General features: G+C 45.0%; 1 protein-coding gene across 1 annotated transcript in view; it reads left to right on the plus strand.

Annotated features, from left to right (window-relative positions):
• The window catches only part of LOC146207908 (transient receptor potential cation channel subfamily A member 1 homolog), a 31,931-nt gene extending 18,931 nt beyond the window's left edge, over window positions 1–13,000 (plus strand). Inside the window, exons 11-22 of the mRNA XM_084591547.1 lie at window positions 466–724; window positions 2,218–2,363; window positions 2,710–2,831; window positions 3,267–3,437; window positions 4,065–4,165; window positions 4,801–5,000; window positions 5,103–5,235; window positions 5,298–5,429; window positions 5,917–6,117; window positions 8,257–8,496; window positions 10,154–10,324; window positions 12,753–13,000. Coding sequence (XP_084447673.1) covers window positions 466–724; window positions 2,218–2,363; window positions 2,710–2,831; window positions 3,267–3,437; window positions 4,065–4,165; window positions 4,801–5,000; window positions 5,103–5,235; window positions 5,298–5,429; window positions 5,917–6,117; window positions 8,257–8,496; window positions 10,154–10,324; window positions 12,753–12,947 — 2,071 coding nt within the window. The 3' untranslated portion in view covers window positions 12,948–13,000. The remainder of the gene's footprint in view (window positions 1–465; window positions 725–2,217; window positions 2,364–2,709; window positions 2,832–3,266; window positions 3,438–4,064; window positions 4,166–4,800; window positions 5,001–5,102; window positions 5,236–5,297; window positions 5,430–5,916; window positions 6,118–8,256; window positions 8,497–10,153; window positions 10,325–12,752) is intronic.
• The last annotated feature ends 3,253 nt before the right edge of the window (window positions 13,001–16,253 follow it).

Raw genomic sequence — 16,253 nt, forward strand, 5'->3', positions numbered from 1 at the left:
ATAGTCTAATATACACTGCAACATGAGTACAGATGAATATTTCTTAACAAGTAATATACAAATGCTGGATTTTTACGTAAAAAAAAAAACAATTACGGCCGGTTAGAAAGAAAAATGTGTAGGGATTCAGAGTTAACACAATCCTTTGATAACACGTCCCATTCTTTAATCGCTTGTGGAAGAAATGAATAACGAAAGTTGGCAGTATGAAATTTACACTTAACTAAATGCTGTGAATGTTTATTTCTGGTATTTCTTTTAGATGAAGGGACTTATTGGTAAAGCTCAAAATCTATACATGGTGAGAGATTCCTAGCTCAGAAGTGTACATGCTGAGAGATTCACAACGTGATGCAGAACAATATTAGTTATGACGGTCGCCATGAATATATCAGCTTGGAATGAGACAAAAATACATACATATAAACTATAGTGCCACATTCTGAAGTCAGTGTCCTCTCGCAGCGTGGTTCGCGAGATAGTGAAGCAAGACACTCGTTTGGTGAACGAGACGGACATTCACTGGAACACACCTCTGCACGTGGCGGCTCAAGGCGGGTACAGTGAAACTGCCGCCATTTTGGTGGAGGCCGGCGCAGACCTGGAAGCCAAGAACTACTACGAGTGGACGCCGCTCACGGTGGCGTGCAAGAACGGAGACTTCGACACCGTCTCAAACCTGTTGGGTGCTGGAGCATCCGTCAACAGCGTCGACAAGATGAAGGTCGGTAAGAGGCCTATAGTTCGACAGCAGGTCACGAGCTCAATTTCAAGCCAGTGGCACTGCCAAATATCACGCTGGTTACGTTCAGTGCCAGATGAAATGTCAACAGGAACTCCGACTCGTGCTTATAGCACTGTCCTTAAGAAATTCCGACAACAGCACTTTAAGCGTGTACAGTAATTATGCAAGAATGTTATCTTTCAAATGTTCCACGGAACTACCCAAATGAAAGGGTAGTCGTATTTTAGCTTATTCGCCTCTCTTGTCTATTTTACCGCGTAGTTTGGAGGGTGAATAGTCAAGGCACTTCATACCGACGTCTTCTCCGTGTTCGTTCTAAGCCATTTTGCCTTTAAATGCTTAAGAATGCACTGCTACCAATTAGCCAGGCAGCAAGCTTGGAGGAAGAATTCTGGTCGTGTGCTGTTGAAAGGGTTGAATGCAAGGTGCTGCTCAGTAACATGAAGCTATAAATGATCGCGTCAAAATTTGGGCAGAATGAGCGTTCATGGTTGTGATAATGCTTTAGAACCGTATATTTATATATGCCTTCTAATGTGTTTCTTCGCGCTGTATTCTTACTGATCGCCGTCATTTCTTGTCAGAGTGACCGAGCAAGAAAGAGTTGACGCGTTCGGAATAACGATGCTTGTTGTTTTGTACAATTGACTGCCTCAGTGTCCTCGGCTTTGTTCCGTGAGCATTAAACGCATACTTTGCCCTCCTTCATAGTGCTATCACGTCTTCACGTACCTGAAGAATTCCGCCCATATAGATAGTGGGAAGTAGGGTGCATAACTAGTATGCATCTGCAAATGGTGCATTTCGATCGGCCTGTATATGTGCTGTACGTTGTCACACTTAGTGACAACACTCCTTGGCGTTGCCAGGGGAGTCTACACGGCCTGAGGGTCTTTGATTGTGTTCATCGCCTGGTGCGCCACTCTACACTGTAGCTTCCCTGCGTTGTGGGCGTACCTTCATCAATGCAAACTTCTTGCAACAAAGCCTGAGTTTTAATTCTGCGCTTTCTAACGTTGGAAGTTTACAGTTGTGTTAGAAATATGCCATAAATAACAAAATAACACTATATGAAAAAGAACTGAACAAGGGTAAATGGGGTACGCCTCAGTTCGCAGATGAGCCAACGTTTCGACAAGTACCCCATTTACCTTTGTTCAGTTTTTTTTTCATACCGTGCAAACGATCTTCTTCCTTCCGTTCTACCTGGATTCAAAATAACACTATACCATTTAAAAAATAAACTACCAGGGGAAGGGAGCATTGTCACGGCGTTGGAAGACCGCGTGCTTGACTCTAGCTTTTGCTCCGTTGCAGAAAACGTGTATCAGTGTTTTTGAAGTCACGCCGACGTGCAGGTATGCGAGTCTGTAAGGTGTGCAACCCGAGTTAGCTTCCTCAGTCGCTACTTATAGATGCGTTATCCTGCTTTGCAATGTAACAGCGCCCGAGGTAAAGCATTGTTTCCTCAGAACAGGCCACTTCACATCGCGGCCCAGTTTGGCAACGAGTCGGTTGTGAAGCTTCTGTTGAACCGCAAGGACGTGAGGGACTTCGTATGCAAGAGGAACGCCAACAAGAAGAACTGCCTCGACATTGCCATCGAGGAAGACCACAGGTGCGGCTGCTTGCTTTGCGCGTGGCCTCCGTTGGCAGAATAGGCGGATATATTGCCTGTACCATCATTACTAACCCGTAAATGGCATTTGTTTAGCACTTTGTCTTATCGCATCTTTATTCTTTATTCAGTATTTTCTAGACACAGTAAAGTAGATGACAGCTAGGGCGAAAACAAAGAAAGCTGCTACAGCAGGATGACGAGGATCAATACCTAGTTTTCGGCACTACAGCGCGGAAGGTTTAACCCGCACACTGAATACAGTAATACGGGTTATCGGTTGCGTATTAGAGGTTTTCAAGAATCGAGGTGTGAATGCTGCACGTATTTTTTGTTTTGTTTTTAGGGATGTAGTTGAAGCGCTATTGAAGAGCCAGTTCTGGAAGGACTTTCTGCAAAATCCCATCGAAAGCGACCAGTACGGAACACACCAGACTCCCTTGCGAAGCCTGATACGCACCATGCCAGGTCTGTTTTTTTTTTTCTCTGTGAATTGAACGCAAGGCTTAAAATTGTAGGAAAATAGGGTGAATGGTAGGAATGGCAGAGGTCCAAAACTTCTGTTGCAGTATAGTTTCGATCACTGAGGCGAAAAATGCAAGTCACGAGCCATTCTTAGACGCGAGATAGGGTGCTTCCTCTCCGCTGTCAACTAACTGTAACGTATACTATCTTGGGTCAAAACAATGAACATTTCTTTTTTTTTTTTCTACACTTATTACAATCAAAGTGTTCTTTAGATATGTACTGGGGCATGTTGCTTGTTTCTGTTTTTTGAATCGCCTTATCACCACATGTACAGCGTCTTTACGTTCAAACAATATGCTGGCGCTTTTTTAGGATGCTTGAGGAGGAACAACTGAGCTATCAAGAGATTTTTGTGGGGGCTCGCTTCTTTCGCAGATTTGGCTACGCTTGTCTTCGACAGCTGTGTTTTGGTCGAAGCGGCCTCGGACGAGGACCCCAACAAGTCGGTCACGTACCAATACCAGTATCTGGACGACGCATTCTGCGGTTGCGGGCACGAGGACTCTGACGACGATAGCGACTCGGACTCCGACTCGACTGTTCCAGGCAAGCGTGCGATGAAATCAAATCACTCTGTTCTAATGACAAAGTCATATAAGATCCTTATGAGACCATTACTGCGGCTAATTCTGTTATGGAGCCGAATATGTTTCTTTGCGGAGATTGAGGTGAAACATATAACCTTTTGAAATGGGAACCTAAACCTGGAAGTAAAGATGGACGACATGCGCGATGCTCCCAGGGAGAGACGAACAGAGTTCCTTCTGTTGTCGCTATGAGTGTCAGGAGAGAGATGGACTGATACGTTTATACGTCGGTTGATTCAGACAGTTTGGCCGCTGCTACCGCTACGTGGTTTGCTATCAGAGTAATTCCATAACCGTCTTCAATGTACAAGAGTATGTGGGCTGTTTTAAGACAAGAATTCGTAGCTTTACAGCTAGTGGCGTTAAATCAACGGCGGTCGTACATAAGCTGTTCTGATGTCAGCTGTGCAAAAAATTGACTATTCGGATAAACTTTAAATACAATTAGCCATCGTTGCCGTGTCTCACTCTTCTGAATCTGTTTTATTTTACGGCACGTTTTGTAGATCTTGAGTCGCGAGTATAATTGATTATTAGGAGAGCATTGTTTTGAAGGTACAATTATGGCACGTATCCTTCTTCCCAGTGAGGAAAGTCTACGATGACAATGGCAACGTCCTTCCTGGCATACCTCTCTACTCTAAGGATTTCGCGACCCTCAAGCAGAATCACCCATTGATGATTATGGTGCGTATTTAGTTGGCCTTGGAATGCCTGAGATGGTTGGTAGAAGAGTCACACTTGTTGTTCAGGGCTACCAACTGAAACGAAGCCTTTACCTTGCCTAAGTGGTGATGCTGATAGCCAGATGCGCTTATCTAGGACAGAAGCGGCCTAAGGAAAGCATTTTACAATCTGGCTGTAATCTATATTGAGATCAAAAATGAGCCGGTAGAGGTTAATGATGTTATTTTACAACAGTATATTTTTTTTACTTGACATTCCCGTCATGCCAGAACAAATGGAATCGCACGCTTACGTAAATTTGACATTACTGAGTTCTGATCGGGCGTGGTCGAATGCCCTGCCTAAGTTACACGGCTGATAACCTTAGGAGCGGCATGAAATCTCAGCATCCAGCTTTACCAATAGCTTGTTAATGGAAATTACCAGCGTCTTGAGAGTCAAGCACCCCTGGCTTTCACTCTGCTATAAACAGCATTTATTTCTACTCATCTGCAATCTAGGCCATACATCCATGAGAGTGTGATGCTTTTCTCTAAGAGCGAATAGTACGCGTGCCAGTAAAGCGTTTCCCTTCCCTCTTTGCGAATTATGTCCGCACACACATGTGCCTGAAGCGTTTGTTACAATGATCTTAGGCAAACGAAAGACGGCGAGCGCTGCTAGGACACGAGCTATGCAAGAGCCTGCTTCTGCACAAGTGGGAGAGCTACGGCCGCTACGTGTACTACGGCACGATGTCCATTTACATGCTCTTCCTGGGTTGTCTCACTTCTTTCGCCATGGGCACTCCGGCACCGTGTCCGCTCGACTTTCCACACTTCAACACCACTTGCTCGTAAGTACCACCAGCTACTGGTGAGAATTACGAGAACGACAGCATACCTTATACTTGCCTGTCTAAAACCCTTTCTCGTGGCCTCTATAAAACCTTTTATAGATTCATCTCAAGGTACAACACATGTGCCGTCATTGGCGAAGCATCCGACGAAGGACTATATATGCAGACGGACTTTGCCCGGAAGGCTAAAATTATCATCTTCATGGTGTCTTTAATATTTCTGCTCAAAGAAGTGAGTTTTTTCTGTTTGTGACTGTGTGACTAAGCAGATCAATGTGAGCTTTGTGGTTGCAGGTTTTCCAAATGTACAACACGCGCTGGAACTATCTTGACCTGGAAAACTTGTCTGAGTGGAGCTGCTATGTCTGCTCGCTGCTGTTTGTCTTCAACTTCACGGATTGCTCGGCGTCGACCGGAGTCCCTGAGGTATAGGAAATTGTTTAATAGATCTTATTGTTTTTTTCGCAATGTGCTGCACAATGAGGAAAAATTATTCGGTTTGTATACGACCCTAGTTCCCTTCATTAAATATTCTCTTTGCCACAGCTTACTTTCTCTGGGTAAGTACAAACGAATCAATCAATCAATCAATCAATCAATCAATCAATCAATCAATCAATCAATCAATCAATCAATCAATCAATCAATCAATCAATCAATCAATCAATCAATAAAACAATCAACCAATCAATAAATCAATAAATAAATCGATCGATGGATCGATCGATCAATCAATCAATTGATTATTAATAACTGAGAATTCGGGTAACAATCAAGTGCTTTTTCGTAATTTCAGTAATATATGCAATAAAATGACTCAATTGTTGTTAGGTTGGTAGCTAAAACTATCACTTTAAACAGGCAAGGCTGGAAAAGTCGTGGTTGAAGATGTACTCACCAATATTTCACGCAGCCTTGGCAGTGGCACCTGGGCGTCGTGTCTGTTTTCCTCAGCTGGGCTCTGCTGGTGATCTACATCAGGAAGCTTCCTTTCCTGGGAATTTACGTCGTCATGTTCACTAACGTGCTCAGCACCTTCTGCCAGTTCTTCATGGTCTTCTTCCTCTTCATCGTGGCCTTCGCCCTGACCTTCTTCGCGCTTTTGCAGAATCAGGTGCGAAAAAACAATTGTTGTTAAACTCAGAACGATCAATGCGATCTTCGTGGCGGAGAAATATGAGTTGGCATTAGCAATTCTCCAGGACTGAGAATCCGCTCCCATTGATGTGTTTAGACCTTGTGAGCAGGACGCTTGACGCGCCATCTCCCCACTCCACTCTCCTCAAAGACGGCCGACCGCGGTTTCCTTCTTTTTCTTCTGTAATAGCCTTTCTGTTGTCTGCCATCTCCCGCCCCCCTCTCTTCGAAAAGAGTTGAGAGGAATTTCTCTCCCCACTTTCCCTTCGCTTCGCCTAGGCTCCCTTTCCAACTTTTCACGACAATGCGCGTTATAATGCTAACGCATTGAAAGAAAGAACATTTCATGTCGGAGCCCTACACGGCTTTGAGGGTTCCTTGCTTGTTTGTGAAATAATCACTGTGGATTTGTCGTTTAAAAGCATTAGTCAAGGCTGCCTTGTAGATTTAGAAGCAATATTCACATGGTGCTAGATCATAATACTTACGAGATGTAGCTACTGCTAGACGGCAAATGAAATGCAGCATAGCTTTTAACTTGGGAGCATACAAGATAGAATAGACGAAACCGCAAACAAATTAAATAAATAAATAAATAAATCAAGGCAGCCACCAGCGCAGAGCAGGGTACGTTTCAGGTTAATTCTCTACGCTGACGTGAGCCGCATTGTCAGCATCTGATATGCATCATTTCGATCTCTCAACGGCACAGCATCCCGACTTCAGGTTTTGCTTTTAAGCTTGTGCACCAAAGCTTTTAACGGCAAATTAAAACGGTGCCTAAAAACCAAAATATATTCTGGAGTATTTCATGAGAAGAAGCGTTTTCAGTTGCCTCTCTAGCTGGTCGTATGACGTGAAATTTCTTATATTTTCTTCGTGGCAGGCTGGGTGAGATAAACCGAAAATAAGGTAAGTACCGATAACGCAAGTTATGTGTTCACGAAGTCGTGGACATGAAATGGTAATCTAAAAGCGGTTGTTGAATGATGAAGGTAAAAAAAAAATTAGTGGTTGTAGAATATTTTAGAACCGTGTGAACTAATTAAGTGGGAAGAGTGGAATAGTGCACGAGTTCATACCGAACGAAAAGGTCAACAATCTAGAAAGGAGCATGTTTTTGGGCTACATTGATGTGGGTAGGTTGCAGGCAAAAAAAAAAAAAAAAAAAAAAAAAACAAAGGCACGGGGGGGGGGGGGGGGGGGGAAGCGAGGGAGAATGGGATAATGAAATTATCACGAAATTCAGAAAGAAGTTTCCTTGAACGGAGACTGGTGAGAGAAGGGAAAAACAGGAACAAACGACTCATTTATTGTATGCAGTGCTGGAAGTGGAATGAAACGCTGTATGATAATTCAAAAGGCAGTACACTTCTATATAAAGGTACATCGGAATGTCCAGCGATGTAAAAAGTATGAACAGGAAGGCGATATTTATGCAGCATGTCGGAGCAGTGTACAAGATAATCAACATATTATGCTGAACCTTAGAACTATAGATCTGGATATAAAAGAGCACTAAGGAGCATTACGAGAGATGTGAGTTTAAGGAGAATGAATGCAATTCAATTCAATTAATAAATTAATAAGTAAATATGAGCAAGAAAAGATAAGGATAACGGTGATGCCGCAAAGATAAACTATAAATATCGTCACAAAAATGAAAGTAAGACTGATGAAAAGATGAAAAATTGTGTTGAGTATAGAAAATGAGAGAACGAGATTCGAGGTAAAAACTAACGAGAAGAGTTAAAAATAATAAAACGGTTACTTCATTTCACTAGGCTAGGTAGCACTCATTGACCCGCCAGTTCAAATAAAATTTAAGTTGTTATCAATATACCTATTAATGGGACTTTGCTGCTAAGACAATGAAATGATGCCCCCTGAAGCAGCCAGTGAAACTGAAAAATAATCATCTCGTAATTCTACTAGAGTTCAGGCGCCACAGACACCTTCGAGGTAGATCCTCAAGAGCGTTATGACACTTTCTCATGCTTCTCGCCCACAATGAAGCGGCAGCCTCGGCTTGTTTTGAATCGTAATTTCCTTTTCTGAATGAGCTCGGAAAGCGAGAATTCCAGCACCTTGTTTCCTTTTCCTGTGTCGTACGCAGGCTCCGTTTGACACTCCCTGGAAGGCCATCATGAAGACAACAGTGATGATGGTGGGCGAAATTGAGTATGACAGCATATTCACGGAGAACGTGCTGCCCTACGAGACCTCTTCGTACATACTGATGGCCATGTTCATCGTGCTCATGACCATCATCACGTCCAACTTGCTGGTCGGTCTCGCTGTTGACGATATCAAAGAGGTCCTGGAACAGGCTGAGCTGAAGAGACTCGGAATGCAGGCAAGTTGAGACTCATTTAGTAATGTAGATTAGTTGACGCATTAACCTTCTTAAAAAGACATTAAATTTTTCTTGTCACAAAAATATGTAACAACGGAGGACCTCATCACTCTACAAGGATATCTTTAAAGCTACGTGTATTATTTTCTCCATTTTCAGCAATGTCTACCTTATCAAGACGTGAATTTCATGGTTACTCGAAGGATGGAGGAAAGGAATAAGCACGAGACAACTTTTTGTCCATCGAAGTAAAGCTGGTTTGTTCGCGAGTTACAGTGTATTATTTGGTGACAGCAACGACAGTGTGCTTAATATTAGTTTTGGTGGGCAGCAGGTGACTGCTTGTGTGGCAATCTTCTACACGCATGCCAACTTTATACCCCGCAGTATAAAAAATTAACGTTCCAAAACGACATAGAATATGAAGGGCACCGGAACGGAGCGCTCCGGGTTATTCTCCGTGAGTTGTGTAACATCCACTGCCACTACATAGTACACAGATGGCTTGAGTTACACCTCAACAGAAACGCTGCCGTCACGGCCGCAATCGCATCCGCCTTCTCGGGTTCAGAAGCCGAGCTCTCTAACCACTGCGCCACAGTGGCCGGAGGTAATTCTGCACACTGCCAGCCGCCTAACTGTCTCGAGAACTGGAGCGAAAAGCTCCAAGTGAGGGCTGCTCGCGGCCCGGTGGGCGTTGCACAAAGGAGGATGGGAAGAGCAGTGCAGCGTGCTTTCCGAATAGGCTTGCGGAGAGCTTCAAGTCTAGCCCCATACCTATCCCTTTTTCATTTATGATATGAACTGCATGGGGGGGTGTTGTTGACAGGTTACCCTATCCTTCACTCACGCATTAGACAGGGGTTGAATGCAGAGCTCGAGCATAGTGCGTACTGCCTCTGTAATGCTTTCTACGTATGGCGCACCGCCTTGCGCTGATGGACCCGAAGCGGCAGGTATGCATACGTAAGTGGCCGGCACATGGAATCATGTAGAGCCATAAAAGCTGTCTGTTACGCATCACTAAAGGCGAAAGGGTAACGAAGGCGGCACGAGGTCTGGTAAAAATACTTTCGAATTTTCCGGACGGCCCTATTTCTGCCTACTTCTCGCCGTGACGCAGTGCATCTGCCATCTTGTGGCGTACGTGGTTGCCTGCCTTAAGTTCATTGTGCGTAATCGACTTAACATAAATAGGCGCTGTGTGCTGCAAGAGATACGTCACGTAATCTTTTTTCGTTTTTCTTTGCTAAAACAGACTTCGAAAAAAGCTCTCGCGCGTATTTTGTTATTGAAAACGCCTCTTCGAGTGCAAATGTGCTGCGTGCAATCTGCGGCATTCCCGCTTTAGCCGCGCGTCCTTTTTCGGCACGTATGCACTGTTAAGGCAAAAGACGTCGGACACCGTTGAGAAGGTAGCCTTACCGTTGTGTTAGCAGTGCTGATAATACCATGACCGTGACTAACATAACGTACAGAACAACAAGGAAATTAGCTACTGACATGAGTCCTGACAACCGGGAAATTACCCTGCTGGATTTCTGTCCATAAAACATAGTAGTCTAGCTTGGGGAACTTAATGCGTTAAGTAATAATTTACGTAATTATTGGCATGCATTTATAAACCCCAGCAATATATGACGGACATTTTATGCAGGTGAAGCTGGTCCTCACTGTGGAAACGATGTTACCTACATGGGTCCGACGCAGAGTCGTCGTTCAAAAAAGAACTGTGAAGCCCAACAAGAAAACCAAACTGGCCATCTTATTGCGAAGAATGTTTGGTATTAACATTGAAACAGTTCAGCAGAAAAGACAAGACGAGAAGGTGAGACATCTGATTCGCTTGGACGATAAGAATAGCATTCTTCACTGTATGACATGTGTCGTAGAAGGTGTCGCTTGAATTTGTCTACATATGACGATTTTTAATTATTAAATTCACAAACAAGTGACATTTGAAAGGTAATACAAAAGGGGGGGCTGACTCGGTAATGATATCGGTATCTATTATTGGTAATATGATTCAGGGCATTGTGCTAATTTTTATTGTTTCTTTAGTTATTCATCCGTTGTTTCATGTAGCTGGGGAGCGCCATAAGATATCAATATGGAGCTTTTTTGGCAGCACCCATTCTTTCAGGTTAACGACACTATCTATTCGAGAAAACTTCAGAAAGTGTGCTGTTGTCGCATCAGATTTTCTCTGCGGTTCTGAACAGCTAGATAATCTTTCGAACCTGTTCTGATAACAGGGGCTTCTGTAGTAACATGAAATTTTGTGCAGTGACAGCAAAAAAGCTCCGAAGAACTACACACTATAGAAAGTATTACAGGGAAACTGCAAAACTACAAATACGTACTAAGTAACTGCAGTAAAGTTGACTTTGAGAGAACCACGGAAATATTTGTTCTATTTTGGACACGGGCCTGTAGTTTGACAGAGTGCTTAATAATGCTGTCATGGGTCGCTTAGTTCAAGAATTCTTGCCAGAGTAGTCACTAGTGCTCGAAAACGGTTTCCCCATCGAGTTACATCGTTGGAGGTTTTGTTTGCGAATCTATAGTGACTATGATCCGCATTCTAATTTCTACACACCATGGCTCTGCGATACGCCCGTTTTAGAGCGCAGCTCTTTGGCGGCCGTTCCTGGGTTTCGCGGCGGCGTCGGCGTCGGCCTCGTAACCAGTTCCGCCCCCCTTTCAGCCCCCCCGTTCGAGCCGGCGCTTTGGCCACCGGAGCCTCGCAGGAGGAGGGGGGGGGGTACACTCAGCGGCGAATGATGGGGGAAGGAGCGCGCGCAGCTACCGGAGCACACGAGGAAAAAAAAAAGGGGGGTCGCCGGAGGCAGCGCTAGCAGCGACTGACTGACGTCGCTAGCTAGACAACACAACGTGCTGCGTAGAACACCGTCGCCGCCATGCAGAAAGAGGAGACCCCCCCCTCTTCCTGAGTGGAGGCGAGGGTGCTCTCCGGTTGCGGAAACGCCGACCCGCTCCGCAAGTATGCGGGCGCACCGAGACGACCGGTCCGGAGGGGGATACAATAGCGCTCGCATCCTTCATCCGCAGAAAGCAACCGTACAGCGGCGGATCACGGTGCGTGCATCCCGTTCTCACTCGCTTCCAGGCTCGCTCCACTCGCTAGCGGCGTCAGCGAGTCGCTGCTATCTGTTCGTTGCGCAACGTTCCTATGGACCCACGCGCTGCCTCCCGCAACCTCCCGATAACTCAATTGCTCTCTTCATTTCTCGGACCACAAAGCTTCTTTCATGACAGCCAAGAACTGTTAGTGGAGTGTTTCTTGAAGGAATAGGTTGAAAAATTAAAAAAAAAGAAGTATGTAATTGTGCTTATGTGCCTTGCTCGAAATCCTTGCCTCTTTTTTTTCTCTATTGGTTCACGGGAAAGGAAAGGCGCAGTATTTGTCACATTTGCTCTGTGGACACCTGAACCGCGCCGTAAGGGAAGGGAGGAAGGTGGGAGTGAAAGTGGAAAGACAGAAAGGGGAGCCGTAGTGGAGGGCTACGGAGTAATTTCGACCCCCTGGGGATCTTTACCGTGCCCTGACATCGCACAGCACACGGACGCCTCTTCGTTTTGCCTCAATTTATCGAAAAGATGAAACAGCTGATGAGCTGCGCTCAAATTTCGCATTAGGAAGTAACTTAATCGTGGGCGTTTTTTAACTTCCCTGTGGTGTTGTATGAAATCATGCTTTCAAGACGGGCTCTTTTTCTGCATTTGTTTTTTATTCCTCAGGTTTGTTCCATTTTAAACAGCAACGTCTGTCAAGGCCACATTTGCCATTCATTCAGAGCGGTCGCCACTGGCTTAGCAGGCCCGTGTCACGCTGATTGGGCGAAATAAAGTGACGTCACGCATGACTTCACGACAACTCGCTACACTGATTGGAGCTTCGAGGGATTCACGTCGACTTTTCAGAATAAAGTGACGTCCCGTGCGGCGTCATGGCATCTCATCACGCTGATTAGCGCTTGGAGGAATTTACTCCAGAGTTTATTCGTCACGTTAATGCGAATATAGAGTTCTAAACTTAAAAACATTTTACACCTGTAGCAGAGGGTTCGTACCATAAGCTATAAAACACTTTAAATGGCAACGACGCACGTCACACCTCCTTCAATCTCGCTTTGATGCACGCTACCGCAAGGACAAACGTGTGCTATATTTCTTTTTAGTCGCCATCTTTGCCAATGTGTAACGGTTATTTCGTTGAATATTCCTTTCCCCAGTACACCGTGGAGAAGGTTTACGAGCACCAGGAGGCCATGGAGCGCATGTTGAAACACCTTGAGGAGCGAATGAACATCCTCACGCAGCAGGGACACCGGCTAGAGAAGTCTCTAAACGCGCTCTCTCGACGGCTGGACGACGAAAATGACATCAGGTCTCGTTCGGCGAGGACGTCACTCTCCAACGACTTGTGACCCGTACATATCATCGAGAATGATGCTTTTCTGAATGAAATTTTATTCACATGCTTGTTCTTCATTTCTGTGAATTTTTATGAATGAATAAATCGCCTGCTGAAAGGTCCCAGGTGCAGGCTAAGTGGATAAGTCTCAAAGGTGTAGCATGTCATGGGTGGCGATTGTTTCTACTTTTAAGTGTTAGTTAAGGATTAGTACATCTGTTGGGCTCAGTGATTTTACTCTGGCGATGACAGCATTCGAGAAATGGCGAAAACGTGGATAAAGATGTTAACGCAAAGCTCAGATAGAATATTTACATTTCCCGGACTCAAGCGATCACAATGGGAATTTCTGTTTCTAGCACAGGTGTCAATGACAATTCTTGCTGGAGAATAAACCCTCATTGTTTCTCTGTTAACTCTTCTGAATAAAAGCGCCAAAGAACACTGATGCTTTATATCTTACCTAACTCTCCTGCGTTTGTCAATTTCCGGCACTTGTCTATATTTTGTATCACGAACAGTACAGTGGCCCTAAATAAATGTGCAGAGACATGAACGCTATAATAATACAATGCAATGCTTTCAATTTTATGGTTTCGTTTACAAGACTGTAAGCTAGTACATGGAGTGTTCTTGCGATGGTATATTCATTACCATTCAGTCCTGCCTGCCGTTGGCGCCTACTGTAAGCAGGGTTTGCTGCCAGACGGCGATATACACTCGTGAGCAAAAGTGGTATACAACACTCAGCCGGTGGAGGAGCTCGAGAAAACTGCATTCCAAATTTATCAGCAGCAGCTATCTAAGACCGAGATACTAGTGGCAGTGCCCCATTTGATCCACAAGCATGTGTCACTGTCGCTGTCCCTTACGTTGTCGCTAGATGGCATTTCGATGCAGTTTTTTCGAAGTTTTGTCGCTGGCTGAGTGTTGTATACCACTTTTGCTCACGACTGTACATCTTTGAATTTGCTTGCGAAATTGGTTCGTGTTATCAAGAGGCTTCTGGAAAAGGTTGCATAGGTGAAGTCTGCTGGAGGTTCAATGGAGGTGGGTTGACATTGTTGGATATCGAAGGTTGGTATGCTGATGGTTGCCGTACTCACGTGGACAGAAGATGCACCGTTTTGAGGTCCAAAGTGTGCTTTAAGGTGGTAACTCGATCGGACACTTCGGAAACTTTTCGCGGTAGAGGGCGTTTAAAAAAAACGAACATATTCAAAATTTCCAGTAGATTTTAGTTGTGTTTAATTAAGATTCGAAAAATAGAACTTAAGAGAAGCAAACTTGTTGGATTCACTAGGTCCCAGGCAGTTATTGCAACTACAAAGTAGTCATAAGCTGTATTTCCCGAATCAGTTGTACAGAGTGCAAAATATGAAAAACTATTTGCACAATCTGCATTATTAAGGTGAAAAATGAAAACTGGTATCTATGAACTGAAACGAGAGAACTGAAACTGGAAATTCACGCTTTTGACGAAATAAAGGCAAGGAAACAGCACTACAAGCCGCAATCCCGAATTTCGCCGATGTGTCTGAAGCAGCATGGTTCAAATCCGCTTACTCTCTCTCTCTTTTTTTTCTGCGTAAACTGGAAGTGGAGAAAGAGAAGGTGGATGCAAACCGCTTCACACGGTTTAGCAGTAGGGAACGGGAGCGGCAGCACAGCTGCAGCCGAAACCATTCTCTCTCCTCCTCTCAGTGAGCTTGAAGCCTACAAAGAGAAAGTGGCAGCGAAGTTGAAGGTACTTGAGCGACATGCGACTGCTCAGTCTGGAGAAACACGCGCTTGTACAATATTGCCCGGTGATGGCAGCGTCTATGGTTAGAATAGACGCTATGTCCGCGGCGTGGCGTCGGCAACTTTGACACGCTCTCGCTTTCTCAAAGGTCGCATCCGTGGCCTCTCCGTCTCCTCCTTAGCTCGTGTGAACGCGTTTCATAGAACTGACACTTATATTTGACTTGATCCAGTTAGTTCAAAACGCGAAAATATAAAATCGCATATGAGAGCTGATATAGGGCCACAGTATTTAATAAATGATAACGGAAAATACCAGGTTTATGAAGATCAGAGCTGCACTTTTGCAGTTTTTTAACTATGTAATATAATGTAATGGCATGCAAGTGACGTATAAAGTTTGAGAATGTTAAATATGGCAGAGCATTCTTATGTACTGCATCAAATGCGGAGCCACATGATGTCACGGATGCCGTGAGTAGCATGTCATATTAAACAATGCTTTATTGCGAAAATGGCCTCATCAACCAATGGCCTCCATCCTTTCCTTCTGGACTACAATATGCACTATATTAAGTGTCATGCACGTGTATAATAACAATAATTGGTTCACAGGAAGGGAAAGGCGCAGTATCTGTCACACTTGTGTCTGTGGACACCTGAACTGCGTCGTAAGGGAAGGGAGGAAGGTGGGAGTGAAAGTGGAAAGAGAGAAAGAGGAGCCGTAGTGGAGGGCTACGGAGTAATTTCGACCACCTGGGGATCTTTAACGTGCGCTGACGTCGCACAGCACACGGATGCCTCTTCGTTTGTGGCAGTTCCTGGTCCTACGGGGTTGGGACGGTGGGCCAACGCCGCTCGCGGCGGGGGCTAGCCAGCCACCTAATTTTTATCTGTTGTAGGCCGTCATTGCACCCGCCACCATTGCACCCGCCACCATTGCACCCGCCACCACTTCGGTGGTGGTGGACGACGGCCGTTGTTGCGGCGCGCGTCTTTCTCTCCCTCTTCTTTTTTTTTTCTTCTCTATTTTCTCTTCTGTCCGCACGAGGCAGCGGAGGTGGCTCAGCTACAGAGCCAGTAGCAGGCCCGTGCATTTTCCTTTCCTTCTTCCTACAGCCACAACAACAACAACAACAACAACTTCGTTACGCCTCCATCGAAACGCAGCCACTGAGGTCGGGTTCGAGCCCGGGTATTTCGGACGGTAGTCGGGCGTCTTACCACTGCACCACCCCGGCGGGGCGTGTCACTTTCTCCTGCAGGTGTGTTTGGACAGTACAGCATCGCTCCTGTCGTATGTCGTTTTTTTGCGCACTTTCAACTATGGCATTACAGATAGCAGGAATGCTAGACAAGAACTAATCTCGGAGAATCTCGCGGAATATGACAGATCTCGAGTACAATCGAGTAGTCGGGCGTCTTACCACTGCACCACCCCGGCGGGGCTCATGCGCGTGTACGGATCACGATTCAGTACGGGCCGCTAAGATTAGCTGTGGAGGAGATAACTTGAGAGAAAAAATAATTTTTTAGAATGCACTGCAGAAGAGCTCTCTGCTAAGTAATTAAGAAT

Source organism: Amblyomma maculatum, chromosome 1 (genome assembly GCF_055883805.1).
Source record: "Amblyomma maculatum isolate TAMU_Amacu chromosome 1, ASM5588380v1, whole genome shotgun sequence".
NCBI lineage: Eukaryota > Metazoa > Arthropoda > Arachnida > Ixodida > Ixodidae > Amblyomma > Amblyomma maculatum.